A 22776-nucleotide genomic window follows, 5' to 3' on the forward strand; every position below is an offset into this window, starting at 1 on the left:
TGGAAAAATAATCACTAGGATTCCTAAAGTATTTACTTGGCTCTATTTGAAAGCATGTTATCAAATTAATTCCAAAGTAATTATCAGTTTTGTCAGAAGTATTGTTTGTGTAACTATATCTGTTAATTTCATCATAACAAAAATTTCGGCTTAACCTTCGTAGTAGAAGAAAATGTTAAAAAGAACGAATTTTTTTATGCATTAAGTTAATTTAACGAGTTATGTTTTAGTTGTAATTTCTGTAAATTAAACATCACACAATGTATAGTTTCAGTACCTGTTATTGTGATGATATATAAAGGCCTGGATTTTGGTCCCAAGACAGTCCATGGCTGAGTTTTAGACAAGGAACCAGTTTTGGTTAGAACAACAACAATGCATCAACTTAACCGTGAAATAAATGTAACACAAATAGGTCGTGTGTTAAAACAATGAATGTCTGTTCAATACGCACTGTATTATTCTGCAAGAACTGTGTGGTTAGGTTTTTACTGCTCACAGATGTTCGACAGTGAACTATTGTAGCAGTATGCTGATGTTTACCTACAAACTATTAATGAGACTTATTGCTGATGTTTACCTGCGAACTATTAATGAGACTTATCAGAAGTTAACCAATAATGAACTAGCCTTATAACTGTGTATTATTGAGGGGGTTGTGAAAGTAAAGAACTATGAAATGCAAATGTGCATCATTTAACGTAGTCAGTGACTAACTTCCCCCTATTTTCAGCCAGTATAACAATGCAGTATCTCAACCCCAAGGACCATCAGCAAAGAAATAAAGCAGGCAAATGTCGCAAGCTCTACTGGCTTTCATGAGCACTTCAAACTCTGGCACTTTGTTGTGAATTCTTCGGTAGTTTACGATTAGTACTTTAATACTCTCGTGTTGGAGGCACTCTTGAACTTACACTGATAGTCCCAGGTTTCTCTTACAGCTATGATTATCTGGATTGGATAGACATTAGGCTAATCTAAAAAAAACCTTGTGTGCTCCCCACACACAGTCAGCTACCTGCGTAGCAGCCTCTGAAGTGTAGTGCACACCTGATCCATTTAGGGGGACCACACAGTTCTTAACCCTATGGCCTAAGTCCATGAAGTCGCAGCCTGGCTTAACACAGAACTTTCGAAGTCTGATTCAGTCCCTCCACTCGACTGAGCCAAACTGCCATGATCAGTTGCAAATTGTGAGCTTCACTGAAACTCCGTGCGCAAGGCTGGTCTTCTCAATCTTCTCTGCCAATTGCTGGAAAGACCCAAGAATGATCACTGAGCCCAGACAGACATTTGTTCCGAAGTAGGCCACAACAATCTGCAGTTGGTTGCAACCTCCCCCCCCAATAGCTGCTGGAATAGCCTCTTTAACATGCTGAATGAAGCCCTGAGGCATACACACTGAGTACAGCTGGTGTCCTTTCCCATCCCTTGCTGCCATTTCCCTGAGGGGAATCTTATGGTATGTATGGTTCTTAGCAAAGACTCAGCATGTTTCCTTAAGGAGGGGAATGATTTATCAAGTTAAATGGAGGAAGACTTGTGTGGGACAGACTTTCAGTCCACATTATACTGAAAGAAAGGGGAAAAAATGTGTGTGCATTAGCAGACAACACGTGTTCACTGCCATTTGCTTATCTGTGAAGATCTTTTACATTAGAGGGAACTGAAGAGAACACGAGACCATGGATGCAGCCCCCGATTGCTGCATTCTTGTTCTTGCTTTTCTGTGGTAATAATTCGCATGAAGCATGCAACACCATAGTTACAGCTACAATGAAAAATGTTTATATTTAGAGAGGATTTACTTTGCACCAGTGAGCACATGGCTTTTGCAAAATCAAGTGAAAATGGCATATAAAAGGAAGAATTTTGGGTGTCAATTTGTACACAAGTACACACTCTACATAAATCACACTTAACATTTAACTGTAACTCCAGCATTCCTTAGCATTAACCCAAAACTTTGCACATAGGTCAGCTGACAGTTTTCACTGGCTTCTCATTACAAATCAGGAAATTGAAAAGCAGAATATTACTCAGGACCATCATAATCTGAAGAGAGACCAGTATTTGCACTATTACCAACTGTGAAGATTTATGTTAGTAATGGCTTCACATTTTAATAGCTGCTATAATGAAGACAACATCAGTAACATATGATTAATGAAGTGTGAAATCTACATGTGACTGTTCACATAGTGTAACATAAGAAATTATTACGAGTTATCTTCCATTGAAAGTGAAGCCTGCCATGGAGCCGGGAGGAGAGCAGATTTGGTTCTCAGACTGGCACAGCCGACAATGGCTACTGGGCCATGCAAACAGTGAGCTTTCTTAATGCTGCGTGCCACACACACACACACACACACACACACACACACACACACACACACACACACACACACAAAATGAATCTGAAGAAGCACTGTTCATTTCTAGAACACAACCTACGACCAGCTTACAGACAGAAGTGATAAAACTTTCTGCAAGACCTAACCATTTTGCAGGACAATGCTCAAGCACGTACAGTGCAAGCTGTTACTGATTTGTTTGACTGATGGGGGTGCTAAGTGCTATACCACCTACTGCACTCCCCTGACTCAAGCCCTCTTGAGTTCAACTCAATTTCTAAACTGAAGGAAACGCTTCACATCATTTGCTTCAGAGCTGCTACAAACTCGTCGGGCAATAGACTGCGCTGCTCAGACTGTCAACACAACTGGCACTGCTAAGAGTATCCTACGACTTCCACATCGCTGGCAATGGGTTATACACAATGCTGGTGAATACTTTGAAGGTCAGTAAAACTTTGACACACGTATCTATTTTGCACAAGCTGTAAATAAATAGTCGCCACTATTAAACTTCCAACCCTCCTACAAAGGTTGTTTCAGTGAAGTAGTTTAGTAAGATTTTTCATTACGAAATTTCTTTTTACAATGAAATCGGGGAAAGTCAAGTCTTAAGGTGAAGGTACATTGCAGAAAAATTTTAATAATTTTTGTCAAATGGACATGTTTTGCTGGAAAGAATTAAAAACTTTAATTTTTTAGAAAACATTTTTGTAAATAATTTTTATGTATTGCCATCAAGCTCAAGCTGTAAAAATTCAATGTACTATTGCAACAGAGTTAAATGTTTAAATTTTCATTATGCAACAGGCTTTTTGTAATTCAAAACTTTGGAAAATGTCTGAAGGTAATTTTTTTCATCTGTTTATTGGAAATTACGTTGTGGTAATAATTTGTCCATTATACGAACTTCAAATGTACTTTAAAGTAGTTCTTTGTTAATACAGGGTGTGTAACATAGCAAATTATTACGACTTTCATCCTGCATTGAAAGCATAGCCTGCCATGGAGCTGGGATGAGAGCAGATCTGGTTCTCAGACTGGCGCAGATGACTGGCTACTGGGCCGTGCGAGCAGTGCGCTTGCTTACTGCTACTTGCATTTATCTTTTTCATACTTTGTATACGAAGTTCTATGGATAACAACCATATTGTTCCAATTTCAAATCAGTAACTTCAATACTTTTGGGAGATATAAATTTTTATGTAAAACACACACCAACCATACTGGCATTGTTAAATTGAGTTAGGGATGTAATTCATTTACAATATCAACTGAAACTGCAGTCAAGAGGATAGGTTCATACAATCTAATTTCCTGTAATTTTCTTTAGTTTCATTGCCAACAAACTTCTGACAAAGTAGTTTGGAAAATAATTATTTCATCGCGTTTTTGGAGGGGGGGGGGGAGGGGAGAGGGAGGGAGGGAGGGGGGGGAGAGAGAGAGAGAGAGAGAGAGAGAGAGAGAGAGAGAGAGAGAGAGAGTGAGTGGAGGACATACATAAAGTGAGAATTTGATTTAATTAAAACTGAGAAAGTAGTTGTAAAAGGGAAATTTGTGACATGTCCACTTCAGCTCAATTTTGTAAAAGGAAGCCAGAAGTGGTTTTAAGTATTCAATTTATTAGTAATTTATTTTGAGGAAATGAATCTTTGTTTACATTAAATTTTATTTAGTTTTGGAATTATAAAATTCTAGTCTAACTAACTTGTGGTAATCTGACTGGCTGACATTAGAAATCCCACAAGTATAGAACAGCTCGAGGTGACATGGCCTGCTTAACATGCTAACCAATAGGAATTCAGCATTTCCCATGTGTGAGTGGCACTGAGTGGGTACGGCGTGTCACCTCGGAGCTGATCTGCACTGTGCCTCAGACCTATGAGTCTGAGAAGTCTCAGGAATTGTCTTCTGGTAAACACCTAAGCCCCGATGCTAAAATTTGTACCTAAATAAAGAAACTTGTGTACCTGATCGGTTCTTGTGTTGGTCAAGAATGACTACAGCACTGAGTATTTCGTGAAATTTTGAGTGTTGTGAGAGGTTTACTTAAGGAGATATTTGCGTGTGAGCACTTCATGTTTTCCACGAACTCTGTACGGCGTGTTTCATGCAGATCAACAAGACATTATGGCGAGCACATCTTTACAAGAGTCTACTGAACTACTAAGTGTTAACTTATAGGTAGTCTTGGGTCAGTAAGTAATAACTGTTTGTTGTTGTTGTCTTCAGTCCTGAGACTGGTTTGATGCAGCTCTCCATGCTACTCTATCCTGTACAAGCTGCTTCATCTCCCAGTACTTACTGCAACTTACATCCTTCTGAATCTGTTTAGTGTATCCATCTCTTGGTCTCCCTCTATGATTTTTACCCTCCATGCTACCCTCCAATACTAAATTTGTGATCTCTTGATGCCTCAGAACATGTTCTACCAACCGATCCCTTCTTCTACTCCAGTTGTGCCACAAACTCCTCTTCTCCCCAATTCTATTCAATACCTCTTCATTAGTTACGTGATCTACCCATCTAATCTTCAGCATTCTTCTGTAGCACCACATTTCGAAAGCTTCTATTCTCTTCTTGTCCAAACTATTTATTGTCCATGTTTCACTTCCATACATGGCTACACTCCTTACAAATACTTTCAGAAATGACTTCCTGACACTTAAATCTATACTCGACGTAAACAAATTTCTCTTCTTCAGAAACGCTTTCCTTGCCATTGCCAGTCTACATTTTATATCCTCTCTACTTCGACCATCATCAGTTACTTTGCTCCCCAAGTAGCAAAACTCCTTTACTACTTTAAGTGTCTCATTTCCTAATCTAATTCCCTCAGCATCACCCGACTTAGACTACATTCCATTATCCTCGTTTTGCCTTTGTTGATGCTCATCCTATATCCCCCCCTTCAAGACACTATCCATTCTGTTCAACTGCTCTTCCAAGTTCTTTGCTGTCTGACAGAATTACAATGTCATCGGCGAACCTCAAAGTTTTTATTTCTTCTCCATGGATTTTAATACCTACTCTGAATTTTTCTTTTGTTTCCTTCACTGCTTGCTCAATATACAGATTGAATAACATCGGGATTTTTTTTTTTTTTTTTTTTTTTTTTTTTTTTTTTTTTTTTTTGGTTTTCGGGCGCACAACTTCAATGGTCATTAGCGCCCTGACTACTCTAAGTAGTTGTTGAACTTCGAACGAAGTTCCAAAAAACGGGAGGTGGTAGACCGAACCGGGGGTGACCTCTTTTGGGAGCGAGCTGAGGTCGAGGTGAACGCGGACCTGAGCCTGGAGCCAAGGTGGCGTGCGGCTCTCGCCCACTCGAAAGGTTGCAGGGAGTGAAAAATGAAGGTGTTGAAGGAGGCGACGAAAGCGAACTCCAGGGGGTAGCAAGGCAGAGACATACAACCCGTATTGAAGGTCAAGAGAGTCGTCAAAAAAGGAACGATAAGAAGGATGGTCGGGCATTGACAGTAGCCGACAGGCATACCGACAAAGCAGTATATCGCGCCGGTAGGTGAGTGGCAATTCGCCAGCGTCAGCATGAAGACACTCTACGGGACTGGTATAAAAATGCTCCGATCGCAAGTCGTAAACCCCGATGTTGTATGGAGTTGAGGCGGCGTAAGATGGATGGCCGTGCAGAGGAGTATACGAAGCTCCCATAATCCAGCTTGGAGCGGACGATCGACCGATATAGACGAAGTAGGACGGTTCGATCCGCTCCCCACGACATACCACTGAGAACACGGAGGACATTTAAAGAACGGGTACAACGGGCGGCCAAATATGACATGTGGAGACCAGCTAAGTTTCCTGTCAAAGGTAAGGCCTAAAAATTTGATTGTCTCCACGAGTGGGAGAGCAACGGGACCGAGTCGTAAGGACGGTGGGAGAAACTCTTTGTAGCGCCAGAAGTTAATACAGACCGTCTTCTCGGCAGAAAAACGGAAGCCATTGGCGACACTCCAGGAGTAAAGACGGTCAAGAGAACGCTGAAGACAGCGCTCCAAGACACGTGGACACTGCGCGCTGCAATAGATGGTAAAATCGTCCACGAAAAGGGAGCCTGATACATCAGCTGGGAGGCAATCCATTATTGGATTGATCGCGATGGCGAAGAGAGCGACGCTCAAAACTGAGCCCTGTGGCACCCCATTCTCCTGGCGAAAGGTGTCGGACAGGACAGAACCCACACGTACCCGAAACTGTCGATCCATTGAAAAGGAACGAATAAAAAGAGGGAGGCGACCGCGAAAGCCCCACGTATGCATGGTGCGGAGAATGCCCGCCCTCCAACAGGTGTCGTAAGCCTTCTCCAAATCAAAGAACACAGCCGCGGTCGGGCGCTTCCGCAAGAAGTTATTCATGATGAAGGTCGACAAGGTAACCAGATGGTCGACAGCAGAGCGGCGCCTTCGAAATCCACATTGTACATTGGTAAGTAGGCGGCGAGACTCGAGCAGCCAAACCAATCGAGAGTTAACCATTCGCTCCATCACTTTACAGACACAGCTGGTAAGCGAGATAGGTCGATAACTGGAAGGCAAGTGCTTTTCCTTCCCCGGCTTAGGAATCGGGACAACAATAGACTCGCGCCAGCATGCGGGAACATGTCCCTCAATCCAGATGCGATTGTATGTACGAAGAAGAAAACCTTTACCCGCAGGAGAAAGGTTCTTCAGCATCTGAATATGAATAGAATCAGGCCCTGGAGCGGAGGACCGTGATCGGCCAAGTGCGGTTTCGAGTTCCCGCATGGTGAATGGGGCATTATAACTTTCACAATTCGAGGAGCGGAAGTCACGTGGCCTAGCCTCCTCGGCCTGTTTGCGGGGGAGGAAGGCAGGGTGGTAATGAGCGGAGCTCGAAACCTCGGCGAAAAAGCGGCCGAAGGCATTGGAGACAGCCTCAGGGGCCACAAGGACTTCATTCGCAACCTTCAAGCCAGAAATTGGGGAGTGGACCTTAGTGCCAGATAGCCGGCGCAGGCTACCCCAGACAACAGAAGAAGGAGTAGAACTGTTGAAGGTGCTGGTGAAAGCAGCCCAGCTGGCTTTCTTGCTTTCTTTAATAATACGACGACACTGAGCACGTAATCGTTTATAATTAATACAATTCGCCACTGTAGGGTGGCGTTTAAAGGTGCGTAAAGCACGTCGACGAGCACGTATAGCGTCCCTACATGCTGCGGTCCACCAGGGGACCGGTACGCGACGTGGAGAAGAAGTAGGGTGAGGGATGGAATATTCAGCAGCAGCGAGAATGACTTCCGTGAGGTGTGCGACCTGACGATCGCAGCATGTGAAGGTTTGATCCTGAAAGGTCGCCCTGGAAGAGAAGAGCCCCCAGTCTGCCTTGGAGATGGTCCAACGAGAGGAGCACGGAGAGGGAGTATGCTGCAGGAGATGGATAACACACGGGAAGTGGTCGCTCGAATATGTATCAGCAAGTGCATACCACTCAAACCGGCGTGCAAGTTGGGGAGTACATATAGAGAGGTCTAAATGGGAATAGGTATGAGATGTGTCCGAAAGAAAAGTAGGGGCGCCAGTATTGAGGCAGACAAGATTGAGCTGGTTGAAAAGGTCTGCTAACAAGGAGCCCCTCGGGCAGGATGCTGGAGAGCCCCAAAGAGGATGGTGGGCATTGAAGTCTCCAGTTAACAAAAATGGTGCAGGTAGCTGAGCAATAAGTTGCGTCATGTCTGCCCTGGTAACAGCAGATGACGATGGAGCGTAAACGGTACAAAAGGAAAACGTAAAAGTGGGGAGAGTAATGCGGATGGCAACTGCCTGCAGGCCGGTGTGCAACGTGATGGGATCGTAGTAAATATCATCCCTGACCAGCAACATAACCCCTCCATGAGCTGGGATACCTACCACAGGGGGTAGGTCAAAACGCACAGAGCTGTAGTGTGCCAAGGCAATTTGATCGCATGGGCGTAGCTTCGTTTCCTGGAGGGCTACGACGAGCGGACGATGCGAGCGGAGCAGCAACTTCAAGTCCTCTCGGTTGGAGCGAACGCTGCGAATATTCCAGTTAATAAGTGCCATCGTAAGAAAAGGAAGATGAGAGAAGGGGTCACCTCGAAGGCCGCTTAGGGCCTGGCTTCGAGCGAGCACTGCCGCCGCTAGCAGGAGGCGGACAGTCATCGTCCATGGGGTCTATAGGGTCATCGGCCATCTCAGGAGGATGGCCGGGAGGGGGAGCTTCCTCCGCCGGTGAACGGCCAGATGTTCGGCTACCAGCGGTGCGGCCAGGCGAAACGGATGACAGCCTGGGGCGGCAACCGCTGGGTGGCGCAGGAGAAGAAAGGCGCCGCGGCGGAGAAGGAGAACTGTGCTTCCTATGCGCCTTTTTAGAAGGACGTTTGGTGGAAGTACCGGTCGAAGGCTGGGAGGTCGAGGGACGGAGGAAGTCTGCACGGGATGGTTCCTTCTTGAAGGCCCGTGCATCTGACTTCGGGGTCTTCGACTGAGCAGAAGCTGAGGAAGTGGCTGGTGTCTGTGGGGTGATGGGAGGAAGAGGAGACGTCGACCGCGCGACCTTAGCACTGGCCGAACGGACGACCGTGGTGCTGAAGGTCAGATCGCATGTCTGGGTTGCTACCTCCCGGGTAGTCCGAGGAGAGGCGAGGACAGTGCTGTATTTCCCCGCTGGGAGCAGCGTGGGCTTCCTACTAGCCAATAGCTTGCGAGCAGCCGAGGTGGACACTTTCTCTTTGACTCGAATTTCCTGGATACAGCGTTCTTCCTTATAGACAGAACAGTCGCGGGAGGATGCGGCATGGTCACCCTGACAGTTCACACAACGAGGAGACGGAGGTGGACAGTCACCCTCATGGGCATCCCTGCCACAAGTGACACATTTAGCCGCATTGGAACAAGACTGTCGAGTGTGATTGAAACGCTGACACTGGTAGCAGCGCGTAGGTGTCGGGACATAGGGGCGAACAGAAATAACCTCGTAGCCCGCCTTGATGCGCGATGGCAGCTTAACACTATCTAAGGTTAAGAAAAGTGTCCGGGTCGGTACAAGGTCATTGTTGACCTTTTTCATGACCCGATGGACAGCCGTCACGCCCTGCTCAGCGAGGAAAGATTGAAGCTCCTCGTCAGTCAATCCGTCGAGAGAGCTACTATAGACTACACCACGAGACGAATTCAAAGTGCGGTGGGCCTCCACCCGGACAGGGAACGTGTACAAGAGTGTGGCCCGAAGCAGTTTTTGTGCCTGAAAGGCACTCTCAGTTTCTAGTAATAAGGTACCATTACGCAACCTGGTACAAGATTTGACAGATCCGGCTATGGCATCTACGCCCTTCTGGATAACGAAAGGGTTGACAGAGGAAAAATCCTTTCCGTCCTCAGATCGAGAAACTACGAGGAACTGTGGGGCAGGCGGTAGTATTTTTGTCACTGTTGGCTGGTCACGTTTCCGTTTGTGGGTCGAAGTCTAAAGCGATGGAGTAGAATCCATTGCGGAGGAATCCCCCATGATTGCCAGCGTCTCCGATGGCGCGCTCCTTCCTTGTGGGGACCCTCTCAGAGGGCACTCCCGCCTTAGGTGAATGTTTACACCTCAGGTCACACCTCCCGAGAAACAGACGGAGGGACCAATCGGCATGGTCAGAAGGTATCAGCTCAGGCAATCACCCCTCCCCGGGCCTGGCCTTTACCAGGGGGTACGCGCGTGCCTTACATGTCTACCCAGGGCGGGGACTTACGCGTTACCCCGTCACCGGCTACGCGTGCGAACGCGTGGGTCGGCCTTCAGACACGCACAGGGAGGAAGGAAGAAGAGGAAAAAGAAGAGAGAGGGAGAAAGAGGACAGACTGTCTCAAACGCCGAGGCGGAGACCAGAGAAGGCAAGGAGAAGAAGGCAATGAGAAAGCAAGGAGAAGGAGGCAAGGAGAAGGCAAGGAGAAGAAGGCAATGAGAAGGCAAGGAGAAAAAGGCAATGAGAAGGCAAGGAGGAGTCAAGGGAAAGAGTAAGGAAGACAGTGAAGTGGAGAAGAGCAAAGAAAGGAACCAACAAAAGGAAGAAACGAGAAGTGAAAAACCAAAAAGACCACGATTATAGGTCGTGAAACCGTCCGTCTCCGGACGCAGGCGCTAACTACCCCCGTGAGGGGGATGGACTCCTTTTAGTCGCCTCTTACGACAGGCAGGAATACCTCGGGCCTATTCTAATCCCCGGACCCGCAGGGGGGAACATCGGGATAGGCTACAGCCGTCTCACTCCCTTCCCAACTACTGCTTCCCTTTCATGCCCCTCGACTCTTATAACTGCCATCTGGTTTCTGTACAAATTGTAAATAGCCTTTTGCTCCCTGTATTTTACCCCTGCCACCTTTAGAATTTGAAAGAGTATTCCGGACAACATTGTCAAAAGCTGTAAGTCTACAAATGCTAGAAATATAGGTTTGTCTTTCCTTAATCTTTCTTCTAAGATTAGTCGTAGAGTCAGTATTGCCTCACGTGTTCCAACATTTCTACGGAATCCAAACTAATCTTCCGAGGTCAGCTTCTACCAGTTTTTCCATTAGTATGTAAAGAATTGGCGTTAGTATTTTGCAGCTGTGACTTATTAAACTGATAGTTCAGTAAGTGTATTAAAATACAGAGTTGATAGCCATTTTTCTTGTTCTAGAGACAATAAACCAACTTAAAGGAAATTTTTCACGTTTTCAAAAAGTCCTACAATAATCCTGCACACAATAGCTTAACTAACTTTCAGCTACTGCCCATGGAATGGGGTTATGTGACCTTTGCATGGTGGATATTTAGTTGAATTTTCTTCAAAGCTGCTTTTGTTGGCTAAACTAGTATCTGCCATCACAGAGTAAAGGGGGGGGGGGGGGGGGCGGCAGAGGGCAGCATACAACCTGAGGCCTATCCCAGTACATGGGCAGACCACTTAAAGGATAGTGTGAGTCCAACTCATCCCACTGTGATAGGCTACTTTAAGAAATCATCTATATACTCCGTATCAACAAAAATAATTTTTGAAAATATTATTGGATAGATACAAAATTTACTTAGCAAGCAACAGTATGAGGAGAAAACCCATGTGAAAGTTATGGAGATGTGCAAACTTTCAGAGCCAGTGTGTCCTGGGAGATGGTTGAAGGGAAAGAAAGTGGGATGAAGGGGAAGAGCTGGCGAGATTTAAGAAATTGAGAAATTACAGGAAAGTCACTCAAAACTGAAGTGTCACTGGAGATATTCCTTGTCACCTCTTTTGGAGTGTCTCCCCTGACCCAGGGTATTGAGTGACTTTTCTACAACTCTTCCCACTTTCTAAATGCAACCAATAATTTTCCTTCATTCCTATTCCTTTCTCTTCAACCCTTCAGCCACAATGAATGAATGGCTCAAACCTTTCACATTTCTATAACTTGTGTGCATTTTCTCCTGCTGCCCCTTGGCTAGTGGATTTTTTTTATCCATCTGCTATGTTGTTTATGAGGGCAGACAGTGCCACCTCAGGTAAACCATTTTATCAAAAATCTAATGTAACAGAACCACATCAGCCATGTGATTACAGCTATCGTGAAAATAAATTATGATAATGATCAGGCTAACATATTTTCAATTTTAAACAGCAAATTAGGTACATGTATACTTTACTTTCAGGGGAATTTACAGTGCTTTCCATTTTTAATAAACTAATAACTTTAATAAGATTGTGCTTGCTCATCCTGTCCCCACATGACAATCATTTGTTTCTCACATCCTCAGGAGGACCTTTGAGTACTCCAACAATTTACCAATCTTGTTTGTTTTCCTTTGGCATCTATGCCATTTATGTGAGTTCCGTACCAGGTATGATACTAGAATTATTCTGTCAGCAGTATACTCTTCAGACCACTCCATTACTCAGCCAACTTGACAGTGACAATGACAGACAAGACAGTACATGCAAGCTTTCTGTATTGCAAGTGCCGAAGCATGGAGGATGCATACTTCCTTTGATGGTTCACAAATTTGACGACCAGCTGAACATGAGTGAACAAAAGCAAATATGAATTGAATGCTACCAAATACCATTTGCTCACCCACACCTAGTGTGTATACCAGAGAGTTCTGTTTTACAGTCACCTGTGTTTACTATGGTTTGAAGGAGGCTTAACAGAATTGAGAATGTCATTAGCTTTTGAGCTGTAACACTGGGTTTTGTACACATGCACTGAGGTGTACCATATACCAGAAGACTCAACTGACTTCTGTCTTACAGTGACTGGAGTGAGTAAGCATTAATAAAATGGCCCCTTATTAATGAATAGTTTATGCTTGATGAAGAGGATATAACTCATATATAATTCAAAGTTCCTATTTTGCAAATGGCTTGCAATAAGCATTTGAAAAAGGAAGGAAGGGTGAAAAAAAGGGGGAGAGGAGGAGGAGGAGGAGGAGGAGGAGGAGGAGGAGGAGGAGGAGGAGGAGGAGAGCTTTAAATGGTTGACAGTATGTGCATTTGTGTTTAGTTCTCTCTTTCAAAAGAACTTTCAGATTATCTAGGCTCCAATCTACTTTAATAGCAAAAAAGTGCATTGAAATTCATAAATTTATGTCACCTGAACCAACAAAATACATAAAAACGTGGTTTTTAGTTTAGTGTACACCTTGTGGACATTATATAGAATGGGTTGTTTTGCACTTTTGAAGTACATTCTAGAAAATTACAGCCAATAATTAGTTCATTGAGATCACTTAAAGTAGGCTCGAATTCTGGACATACCAATGATAATATTAACACTAAAATTTGTGTCAAACTGAAATTTCTCCTACTCACATATGATGTTGCTTTATCAGGCTACAGAAAAGACAGATTAATTGTTTGTGTGTGTGGACACACACACTAAAATTTGTGTCAAACTGAAATTTCTCCTACTCACATATGATGTTGCTTTATCAGGCTACAGAAAAGACAGATTAATTGTTTGTGTGTGTATACACACACACACACACACACACACACACACACACACACACACAGCTAAACAAATTCTCACTCACTAAGGCATGAACTATTTCTATGGTTTGCAGCATGAAAATGTGAACAACAGTTATGAAGTCAAAGTTTTTTTGTAAAACTAACAAGTACAGTTAATCTCTCCCAAACTGGAAGATATGTTTCATTTCATCAATTGTGTGAAAATGCAATTTGTTTCAAAGATCAAAAACATCACTGAAAAATACAGTGCTCTTGTTAATACACTGACCCAATATGACAACTTTCAGTAGTTGAATACAACAGCAAAGGTAACTATTTGTAACGGACATGGACGCAAATTCTAAACAAAATTACTACATTACCTAATTCATAGAGACTCCCATCCTTGTGGATAAATGCCACAAAGTGGTAATTCACAGGTGTACTGGAGTCTGGGGCCTGTGAATAATAAAAACTTCAATATTTCTGTTTCAAATATAAGACATGGAAACAAAAACTAAAGAAAAATAACGAACTAGTAACAGTTTTACAATTTTTACACTTACAAATGGCTTTCAATTATTGCAGCCAGCCAATTACTGTATACAGTTTGATCATCTAATCATGTGCACAAATAATGAACAAAGTTTTTAAATAAAAAATGATAAAGTAAAATTATGCAAGCATGAAGTAATATTTTGCAGTACCAATAAAAAGTCCCTTAGTTTCAAATGAGATCTATACTTTAATTAGGCAAAACATTTGAATAAGTATCTATTATATTTGGCACCAAACACGTCAATAACCTACGTGAATTTGTATTCATTTACTAATGATCCAGGGAATACTACACTAGACTGTGTCATGTTCCATGTAGAACACACTTCCAATGATACTTTAAACAACCTTTTCTATCTACTATATATCCAGATCCCACTCCAGCTACTGCTGGGTCTGGGTGCTGACGAGTCTTCTCCATTTGGCTCAGTCCTCCCACCACTTGCTGCCAGGTCACACCTCCTTTCCACAGATATTGTCACTTTTTCCACCATGTTCTTGGGCACCCTCTAGGTCTCTTTCAACCATCTTTAGTTCCTCCATAATTTTGGGGAGTCTCTGCCCATGCCACCTTAATTTCTTCTCATACTTTCTTGTGTAAGGTCCTTTCTAATATCTACATTCCTTACTCTGTCCACTATTGTTTTTCCCGTAACTTTTTTGCTCTGAGAAAATTCATTTCCCCTGACTGCAGTCTGCTCCAGTCCCATCCTGTCACTGTTTCTCCTCCATAGATGACAATAGGAAAGTAGTAACTTATGTATAAGGAGTTTTGCTTTTTCTGAAACCACTTTATTCCAAATCAGATGTTTTATTGTTTCTGTAACATACTAATTTTATTGGTTATTCTTCCATCACTAGATATTTCACTCCCTACAAAAGTGAAACTGTCTACCACTTTGAGGGGTTCTCCATTCGTTCAAAGTAATATTGCCATTGGTCCCTTTGTCTCTTCCAAATACCATTACTTCACTCTTGTCTTTATTTTTAATCCATACCATCTATCTACTAAATTCTGCAAATGGTTTCGAAAGTCCATACTATACAGTCTCCTTTTGTCAATATGAGTAAGGATGGCACAATGTTCTATGTAATATGAAACCTTACAACTGTTGACAACTCTCACAAAAACACAGGGTTTTACAGAATCCTAAACTCAAGAAATCTTGCTACCAGCACTATGAAAAGCAGGTAAGTGAACAGCTGACTTAATTTGTCAAAATGAAAGGTGACAACTCGTTTTTTATGAACTGAGTAACAGTGACAAGCTGCTGTTTTTAGCTTCAGAAAGAATCTATTGTATATTCACATCCCATTGTCTCCAGCTTTGACATGGAAGTCCTGTGCAGACCACTCCGATTGGCATTTTGTAGTTCATGAAAATTCTTTGCTTTTTCTTACTTCATTTTCTGTAATTTATCTGTGATAGTGAAGACTAGACTTACAACAAAGAGAGCAGCACACAGTTCCTGAACAAAAGCTCTTATCTGACCATACAAATTTCATCTTTAGTTCTAAAATTTTGTTATCTAATCATGTAAGAAGGATAAAATTCTATCCACAAGTTCATTGCAGTTTGTTGTATTCAGTCAGACGAGTTTGATGCTGCTCTCCACACTTGCCTATGCTGAGCATGTTTCTTCATCTCTGCACAAATGTTACCATGTACATCTCAAGCCTTTGAGTTCTACAGATTTACACCCACATTTTCCTCCATGACCAAACTGACAATGTCTTAATGCCAACTAGTTATGCCATACATTCTTTTTTCTCCACTACAGAGTACCTCTTATTAATAATCAGACCTACCCATCCAAACTTCAACAATCTCCCAAAACACCAAGACAAAAGCTTCTGTTCTCTCCTTCCTTAAGGACAGATGTAGAGCAAAATAAAGTTTTTTATTGTGCAATTTATTAGATCGATTCTTTATGAATAACACTGCAAAGTCTCATAATCAACTTCTGGCTAGAAATATTTTTTAAAATTTAGTTTGGGTGTCTGCACATGCCATACCCCCTCTTTCTACACTGTGACCCACCTCTATGCTAGAAATTTTTTGTGCATTAATTTTTCATTCACACAACCTAAATACACGGCAGTCAAGTCTAGAAGGTTGTGAGAAAGGTCATCTTTTTTCCTTTGTTTACATTTTTTAATAGTAAGTGCTACAAACCTATTTCAGTTTTTAGTTTTGCATATATCAAGCTGCTATGCTCGAAACAGGTTGTAGCAGAGGACACACATTCAAAACGTGAGAAAATGTTGACTTTCTGAAAGGTACAGGAAATTTAAACAACTTTGTCAGAGAAGCGGCTTGTTAAGTGTGAAGGTCAAATTTTCAATAGTCACAGAGTTCACCAAAGAAGAAAATTAGTGAAGGAAATGATGATGCTATGTACAGCGCCAAAGATGAGCTTTCCTGTGGATTTAGGTTAACTGATTAGAAACATTTGTACACTATTAATGTCATGTGCATGTGCTGATTTTAGGTCAAAGGGGCTTAGACTGCATGATGACAGACATGTGGTCCCTTGGGCTTTGTGAAAACTAGACAGAATCAGATGAAGAGATCACTAGCCAGGTCTCTACCAATCCATTCAACACTATTTAAGCCACGTAATCCTTAAATGACTGGAGAAACTAAGACGCATTGAAACATGACTGGACAAAGCTCAGCTAACAGAAGAAAAAATGCAGAAGTTGTCTAGGCAAAGGAGACAGGGGAGCGGATTACTACAGGAAGACACAGAAGAGGAAGATTATGGATGTGGACAGCATTAGTCAGTAGAGGTATAGCAGTATACTTAAAAATTGAAATAAAAACTGAATGCAAATTGCTGTAAACTGACTTTTTTTGAGCTATTATGTAGCTTTTCTCAGGAACTATGAAAGCTAACATGCTAACATACCAAAATTTGGCATAGTTCTTAAGAATTATTGAATAAGCTTGTGCAGCACTTTTCCATTATATTTTCTGAGAAAAATTCCCCTTTAAAAAACATGAGAAAAATAGAGCAGTTCCAGGTAACACAAAACTGAAAAATTAATTTCAAAGCAATTATGACCTTAAAAATCTGTTCCACACATTTTATTAGCCCCTACGCATATGTAAACTGTGAAATTCCAGTTTGATTGCTTGATTAATTTCTATAAACAATGTAAACAATGGTAATTAAAAATTCAAAAATCGTTAAATGAATGTTGACACATTTTCAAACAAAAATTTCACAGAATATCAAGCATTATTTTGCACATAGTAGCCAAGTTTTACTGTTTCAGCTGTAATATCAGAAAAACCCATGTTTAAGTACTAGAATGCATGTTGCCCTACATTTGTCCTTAAATGTTTATTATCTTTCATTTCCACACTCATTTACACTTAAATACTTTCTGGAAAGACTTCCTAAAATGTCCTGTCTGTGTTATTCCCTTTTCGTGACAGTTTCCAAATCATTTCTTCCACCTTTCAGCATTCCTCCTTTTCACAATACTGGATTGCTATCCGAGCTCTTTATATTAACACAGCTTGCTTCTCTATCCAAAAAGTTCCATCAATAATGGTTAGTAACCACAATGAGAAATGTGCTAATTCATGTGATTAATGTACAGTGCACAGTGTGCCAATGATAGTTCTTAAACAATGGAGAATGCGGGATGGAATGTAACAATATTTGTCATGCCTACCTGTGACTCAGCATGACTATATGGCGAGTGGCAACTATCCTTTTCAAAATTCAGTTCTTGATTAGAAATTGCTACCTGACTTAGTCACACAAGATCCTGTTTCAGAAATTTCAAGTCCACATTGAAATTTCTTTTTCAGTGATTCAGTTACTACCTCTTTAAGAGGTATTTTTTTAAATAAAAATCTATCATGAACTGAGAAAGAACAAAAATGGTCTAGTGCCTCCGAAGCTTTGTCATTAATCACTTAATATTTGAGAGAATGACTTACACTCCAATTTAGGAAGATGAGACAGGTAGTGTATGTAGGCAGGAAGAAACCAGACAGATTAATACTACTTACATGAAGTAACAGTAAATTGGCGGGTGCATTTTGGTTCACCAACAGTTACAAGTTTGAGATTGTTTTAGGGCACAAAAACTGAGAAAGTGTCATGCAAGTTGGTTCAGAATGCACAGAAAATTGTAACTGATAATTTTCGAAGACAACTAATGAACACACACAATAGTAAGCGTCAAAAAATTTGAACAGCAAATGTAGTAGCAGAGGCTGCTTTTATTAAGTGCAAAAGGTCTAATAGTTATGAGCCTGAACACACAATACATAAAGTACATGCATTTTCTAATGTGCTTTTGACTTCTGCAGATAAGTAAGACACCGTCTACAGTTAAGTGTGTCACCAGTTTAGTGAATTTTGGAAAGCCAGGTTGAAGTACATTCAAGTTTCCAAGTCAGATCAATGTCAGCACTGAGCCACAGTCAGATTCATTGAAAGGTACAACTTACGAATAAACTGCCAAAGAGTGATTAATATGTGGGCATACAAGTCAGAAAACTATGTCTGCATCTATTTGAGGGATCAAGCTTTGAAAACTGCCTCCTGAGCACTGGTAGCTCTGAAATGTTTCTGTAGGTCAAAAACAAGGGAAATTTAGGACTTACTTTCTCAGAGTCAGCTAAAGACTGATGGAAACCACATATCCTACTTCTTATACTGATGTTCTATGAATCTTTATTATTAACAATATTATGGAAAGGATTGACTGCTTCTCTCCATAGAAAGACGGTGTGTTGCAAACAGGGACAAAAAGACTACCATACGTTTGACATTTTCCTGGCAGGAAATAATAGTGAGACTGGTTCTGGAACCAAGAACTTAAATTATTTTAACTGTTATTGCTCCCAGAATCATAGAAGAGTTGCCACAGAAATTTCATGGGGCCAAATGAGTGCAGATACTGGACTGTATTGTTAGCTGTCAAATCAAAGGAATATTCTGATGTCTTAGTATTGTGTGATACTATTTCATCTTAGCACAATTTTAATGGCTTTCACAAAAGCCCTGGACCACACATACAGTCTTCAGTTCATAAACCACTACATCAATGACATACTGACACTTAGGCCAAGCATTCTCAGTTGCTGAGTGATAAAGTAAAGCAAGAATCCTCAATATTTGACTATCTGCTCCTTGCTGTTTCCCTCTCACTGACGACTCCAATTCCTAATTCTGATACGTTCAGTTTCTTATATGTTTTACCCTCACTACTAAACCCACAAAATTTACAACTGCAGTAGGGTATGAAAAGAAACATTTTGTACTTATACGATGGTTTAGTAGCAATGTAACATCCCCTCCCCCAGTGTTCTAGGGTTAAAAAAGGTAAGCAGTATGTAAGTTTTTTCAGACAATACATGGAAAATTAATTAACAGCAAGTAATGAAGTAGAATTTAACTCCACAAATGAAGGAGTTGTTCAACATTTTGCTTGAAGTTCTTTATTTTGTTCTTTGCCAAAGAAATTTTTTCAATCCTTTGTTTTTCAAGAAAGGATCTTCAAGCTTTGTGATTAAAAGTTACCATACAGCGTCAGCTGTGTTACACAGCATCAGTTGCCATCAAATAGCAATTAATAAGTATTATCTACACATTTGGAAGCATTGACACATTTAACAGCTACACAAATTAATGTTATCTACTTCCTCTACCTCAGTCTGGCCTTCTAAAGCAAGCTGCTTGTGTGTGTTAATTATTCCATCTGCCTTCTGCAAGAGTTCACCACGTTCATCAGGATTAAGGGCTTGAGCATCTTCCAAGAATTGTTTCAGATGGCCATCACCCAACTGGATCCTGCAAGATAACATAGCATAAGTTTACACTGTCGGAAAATTTAGAGCTTCATGTATTACAAAAAATTGTACTTACTTATCAGTGTTGTTTGCAACACTGTGGATGAGAGCAATTGTACCACATGCATTTTCAACAACTTGTTTCAAATAAAATACATTTTCCGAAACAGTTTGTCCCTTCTCCTTAACTTCTTCCTCCTGCTGAGTCTTATGTTCTTCATACTAGAAACAAAAAGAATCTGATGAAACCACCTATATCTATTTACTATACAAGGAAAAATCACATTTTACTCAACTGTAAAGTTTATTAACAATGTACACTTTATTAGAAGGAAGATCCATCGAAATGCCAATGACTTAACACTAAATCAGTACAGGAAGAACGAAGGAAGATGTATATATACACCACAGTTGTTCAATACACATTTGGGCCATTACAGACAACCTAAAATGGGATTAAACACCATTCTTAGCAAAATGTTAAAACAATCACATCACCACCTCACTATAGTGGAATACTAATACAAAGAATATCACTTGTCAGTTAAAGCTATCAAGTCCATTCCGAACTACAGCTGAGAGTGCTTTGGCAGGTGAAGAATTATTGAGAGACTCATTATTTCAACAAATTTTCAAAATAAAAGCATACAGATGGTTAAGAACATTGTCCTGTCCTTCGTGAGAAATTATTAGTTAATCCAGAAGACTCCGCAATGTCCAATGGCAATATAAAAACACTGAAGCAAATCTAAAAGGATATACTTTAGTTTTATTGTATTTTTAAAGAATCCAAAACCACTATAGTCTCCTAAAAACTTTCAATAATACCCATTCTAATTAAATAGGTATCACTCAGAAGAGGTATGACAGGCAAAAAATTGTGAAAGCTGTCAGTCCACCAATCAGTGTAGAAATTTTTCAATTTGCAGACAATATTAATAGTAAAATCAAGGCCTTTTGCAGATAATTCAGTTGTCCATAATGAAGTACTACCTGAAAGAAGCTGCATAAATATTGGTAAGATTTCAACATGATGCAGAGACTGGTGAAATGTGAAAAAATAGTATCCTATGATTATAACATCAATGAGCCACAGTTGGAATCAGCAAACTCATACAAATACCTTGGGGTAACACTTTGTAGGGACATGAAATGGAATTATCACATAGGCTCAGTCACGGGTAAAGCAGGTGTAGACATAACATTACTGGTAGAATACTGGGGACATGCCATCAGTTTACAAAGGTCATTACTTCCAAATCACTTCTGCAACTATTTCCAGAATATTGCTCAAGTGTGTGGGACCTGTACCAGATAGGACTAGCAGAAGATATTTAATGTATACAGAGAAGGGCAGCATAAATGGTCACAAGTTTCTTTGGTTCATGGGAGACAGATGCTGAAGGAATTGAACTGGAAGACAGACTGATGTCAATTATCATAAGATAGTAATTAAAATTTCAAGAATTCAATCACATAGGGATTGTGAGAATAATGTTAATTACTGTGCATGCACACATGCATTCAAATATACATTATTCCTGTGCTCCATATGTGAATGCAAGAAATCTTAAAAAGCTACAATGGAATGTGCCCTCTGCCACACACCTCAGTAGTTCACAGAGTAGACATGTAGATATTCCTATCTTATCTGACCTTACACCCCAATATTGATGTTTCTCTTCCAGAACACATTTTCACTTTGTAACAGTGTGCTTGGATACAAAACTTCATAGCAAATTAAAACTGTGTGCTGGACCAGGACTCAAACCTGGATCTTTGTTTTACTGGGCAAGTGCTCTACCAACTGAGCTACGAAAGTGTGACTCTTTTACTGTTCTCAATTCTGAGAACGAACAAAAGTCCCATGCCCAAGTCCCAGTCTGGCACAAAGTTTCATCTGCCAGGAAGTTTTTATCTTTATCTTCTTTAACAGTTTTACAACCACAATGTTTCATTTTCCATTCCTCTGACTCACTGTTAGGCTATTCGAAGCATTTAATTAGGCCTATTTCACAACTGTGTTAGCCACAGTGTTTTTCAGTTGCTTCTTCACCCACTGTGTATGTTTGAATTAAGTCATATTTCTTATTGTTGGTCCCAGTCACTTCCTGTAATAGTGAAGTCTCTCACCTTCCCTGCTCTGTCACTAGGATCCGAAACAATTTCAGGTTAATATTTTTGGTGCCATTATTTCTAAAGATTTTTGAGAATGTGTGATAATGACGTTTCATTACACATTTTGCTGTTAGGCCTGCAGTCTGGCTTCACAGAATGAGCATTAAAAATGCAATTCTTGAGTATAAGTCACTGCCAGTGCTAAATCTTCAGTTTGTGGCAGCAGTTATCTTTTAATTTAACAAATGCACTTAATTTGTTGACAACAATACTCTTGTGCAAGTTGGAACTTTACAGAATTAGCGTAACAGCCGAAGATCAGTTGATTTCATACATGGAAAATACAAAACAAAGTTGTCCACAAGCAAAAAAGATCAGGGAACAAACTTACATCTAACTAAAAAATGGCAGAACATGGGTGTTTTGGATCAGTTGCTTATCTCAATGTGTATGCAAGATCTGTCACTAAGCAATCAAGATGATCCAAAGTCATTGCACAAGAAGTGAAATAATGTAGTGAGGAGGATGACAGTTTGTGTATTACAGAAAACTCGGTGCCAGAACTGTAACCAACTACAGTGTGCATAGTTTCCGACACAAAGAACTAGTAAATGACTTCTCACATTGAGCACACCGTGAGATGACAATTTTAAAATTAAATTTTGACAGTGAGAGATGAAAGCTCTTCGAAATATCACATTCAGGGCCTTTTGTGAGAACTATGCACTGCTCTCTTCACCATAAGAACAATACCTGGCACATAGCACTCACGAGAGTTTTTTACTCTACATACTCTATTTTCTGCAGTATATTTCAGAATAACTAAGAATAATATTACGTAAAAAAGAATAGTCAAGCCGTTCTGCAGTGTCAGTTCACGAACTTTATGCAAGTTCTTGTTCAAGCATATCTCAAATCTGACTGCTATACAGTAACTACCTCACAGGACTTCTTGTTAATATGGGTCCTCACAACACAAA

The 22776-nt window shown here is 40.9% G+C and overlaps 1 protein-coding gene across 1 annotated transcript in view; it reads right to left on the reverse strand.

The window, feature by feature from the left end:
• Positions 1-22776, reverse strand: part of LOC126259672 (ubiquitin carboxyl-terminal hydrolase isozyme L3) — a 28080-nt gene that overhangs the window by 3720 nt on the left and 1584 nt on the right. Inside the window, exons 2-4 of the mRNA XM_049956618.1 lie at positions 19755-19900; positions 19538-19679; positions 13686-13761 (exon numbers count right to left, since the gene is read on the reverse strand). Of these exons, the coding sequence (XP_049812575.1) occupies positions 13686-13761; positions 19538-19679; positions 19755-19900 (364 nt within the window). The remainder of the gene's footprint in view (positions 1-13685; positions 13762-19537; positions 19680-19754; positions 19901-22776) is intronic.

The sequence above is a fragment of the Schistocerca nitens genome, chromosome 5 (assembly GCF_023898315.1).
Source record: "Schistocerca nitens isolate TAMUIC-IGC-003100 chromosome 5, iqSchNite1.1, whole genome shotgun sequence".
Taxonomy (NCBI): domain Eukaryota; kingdom Metazoa; phylum Arthropoda; class Insecta; order Orthoptera; family Acrididae; genus Schistocerca; species Schistocerca nitens.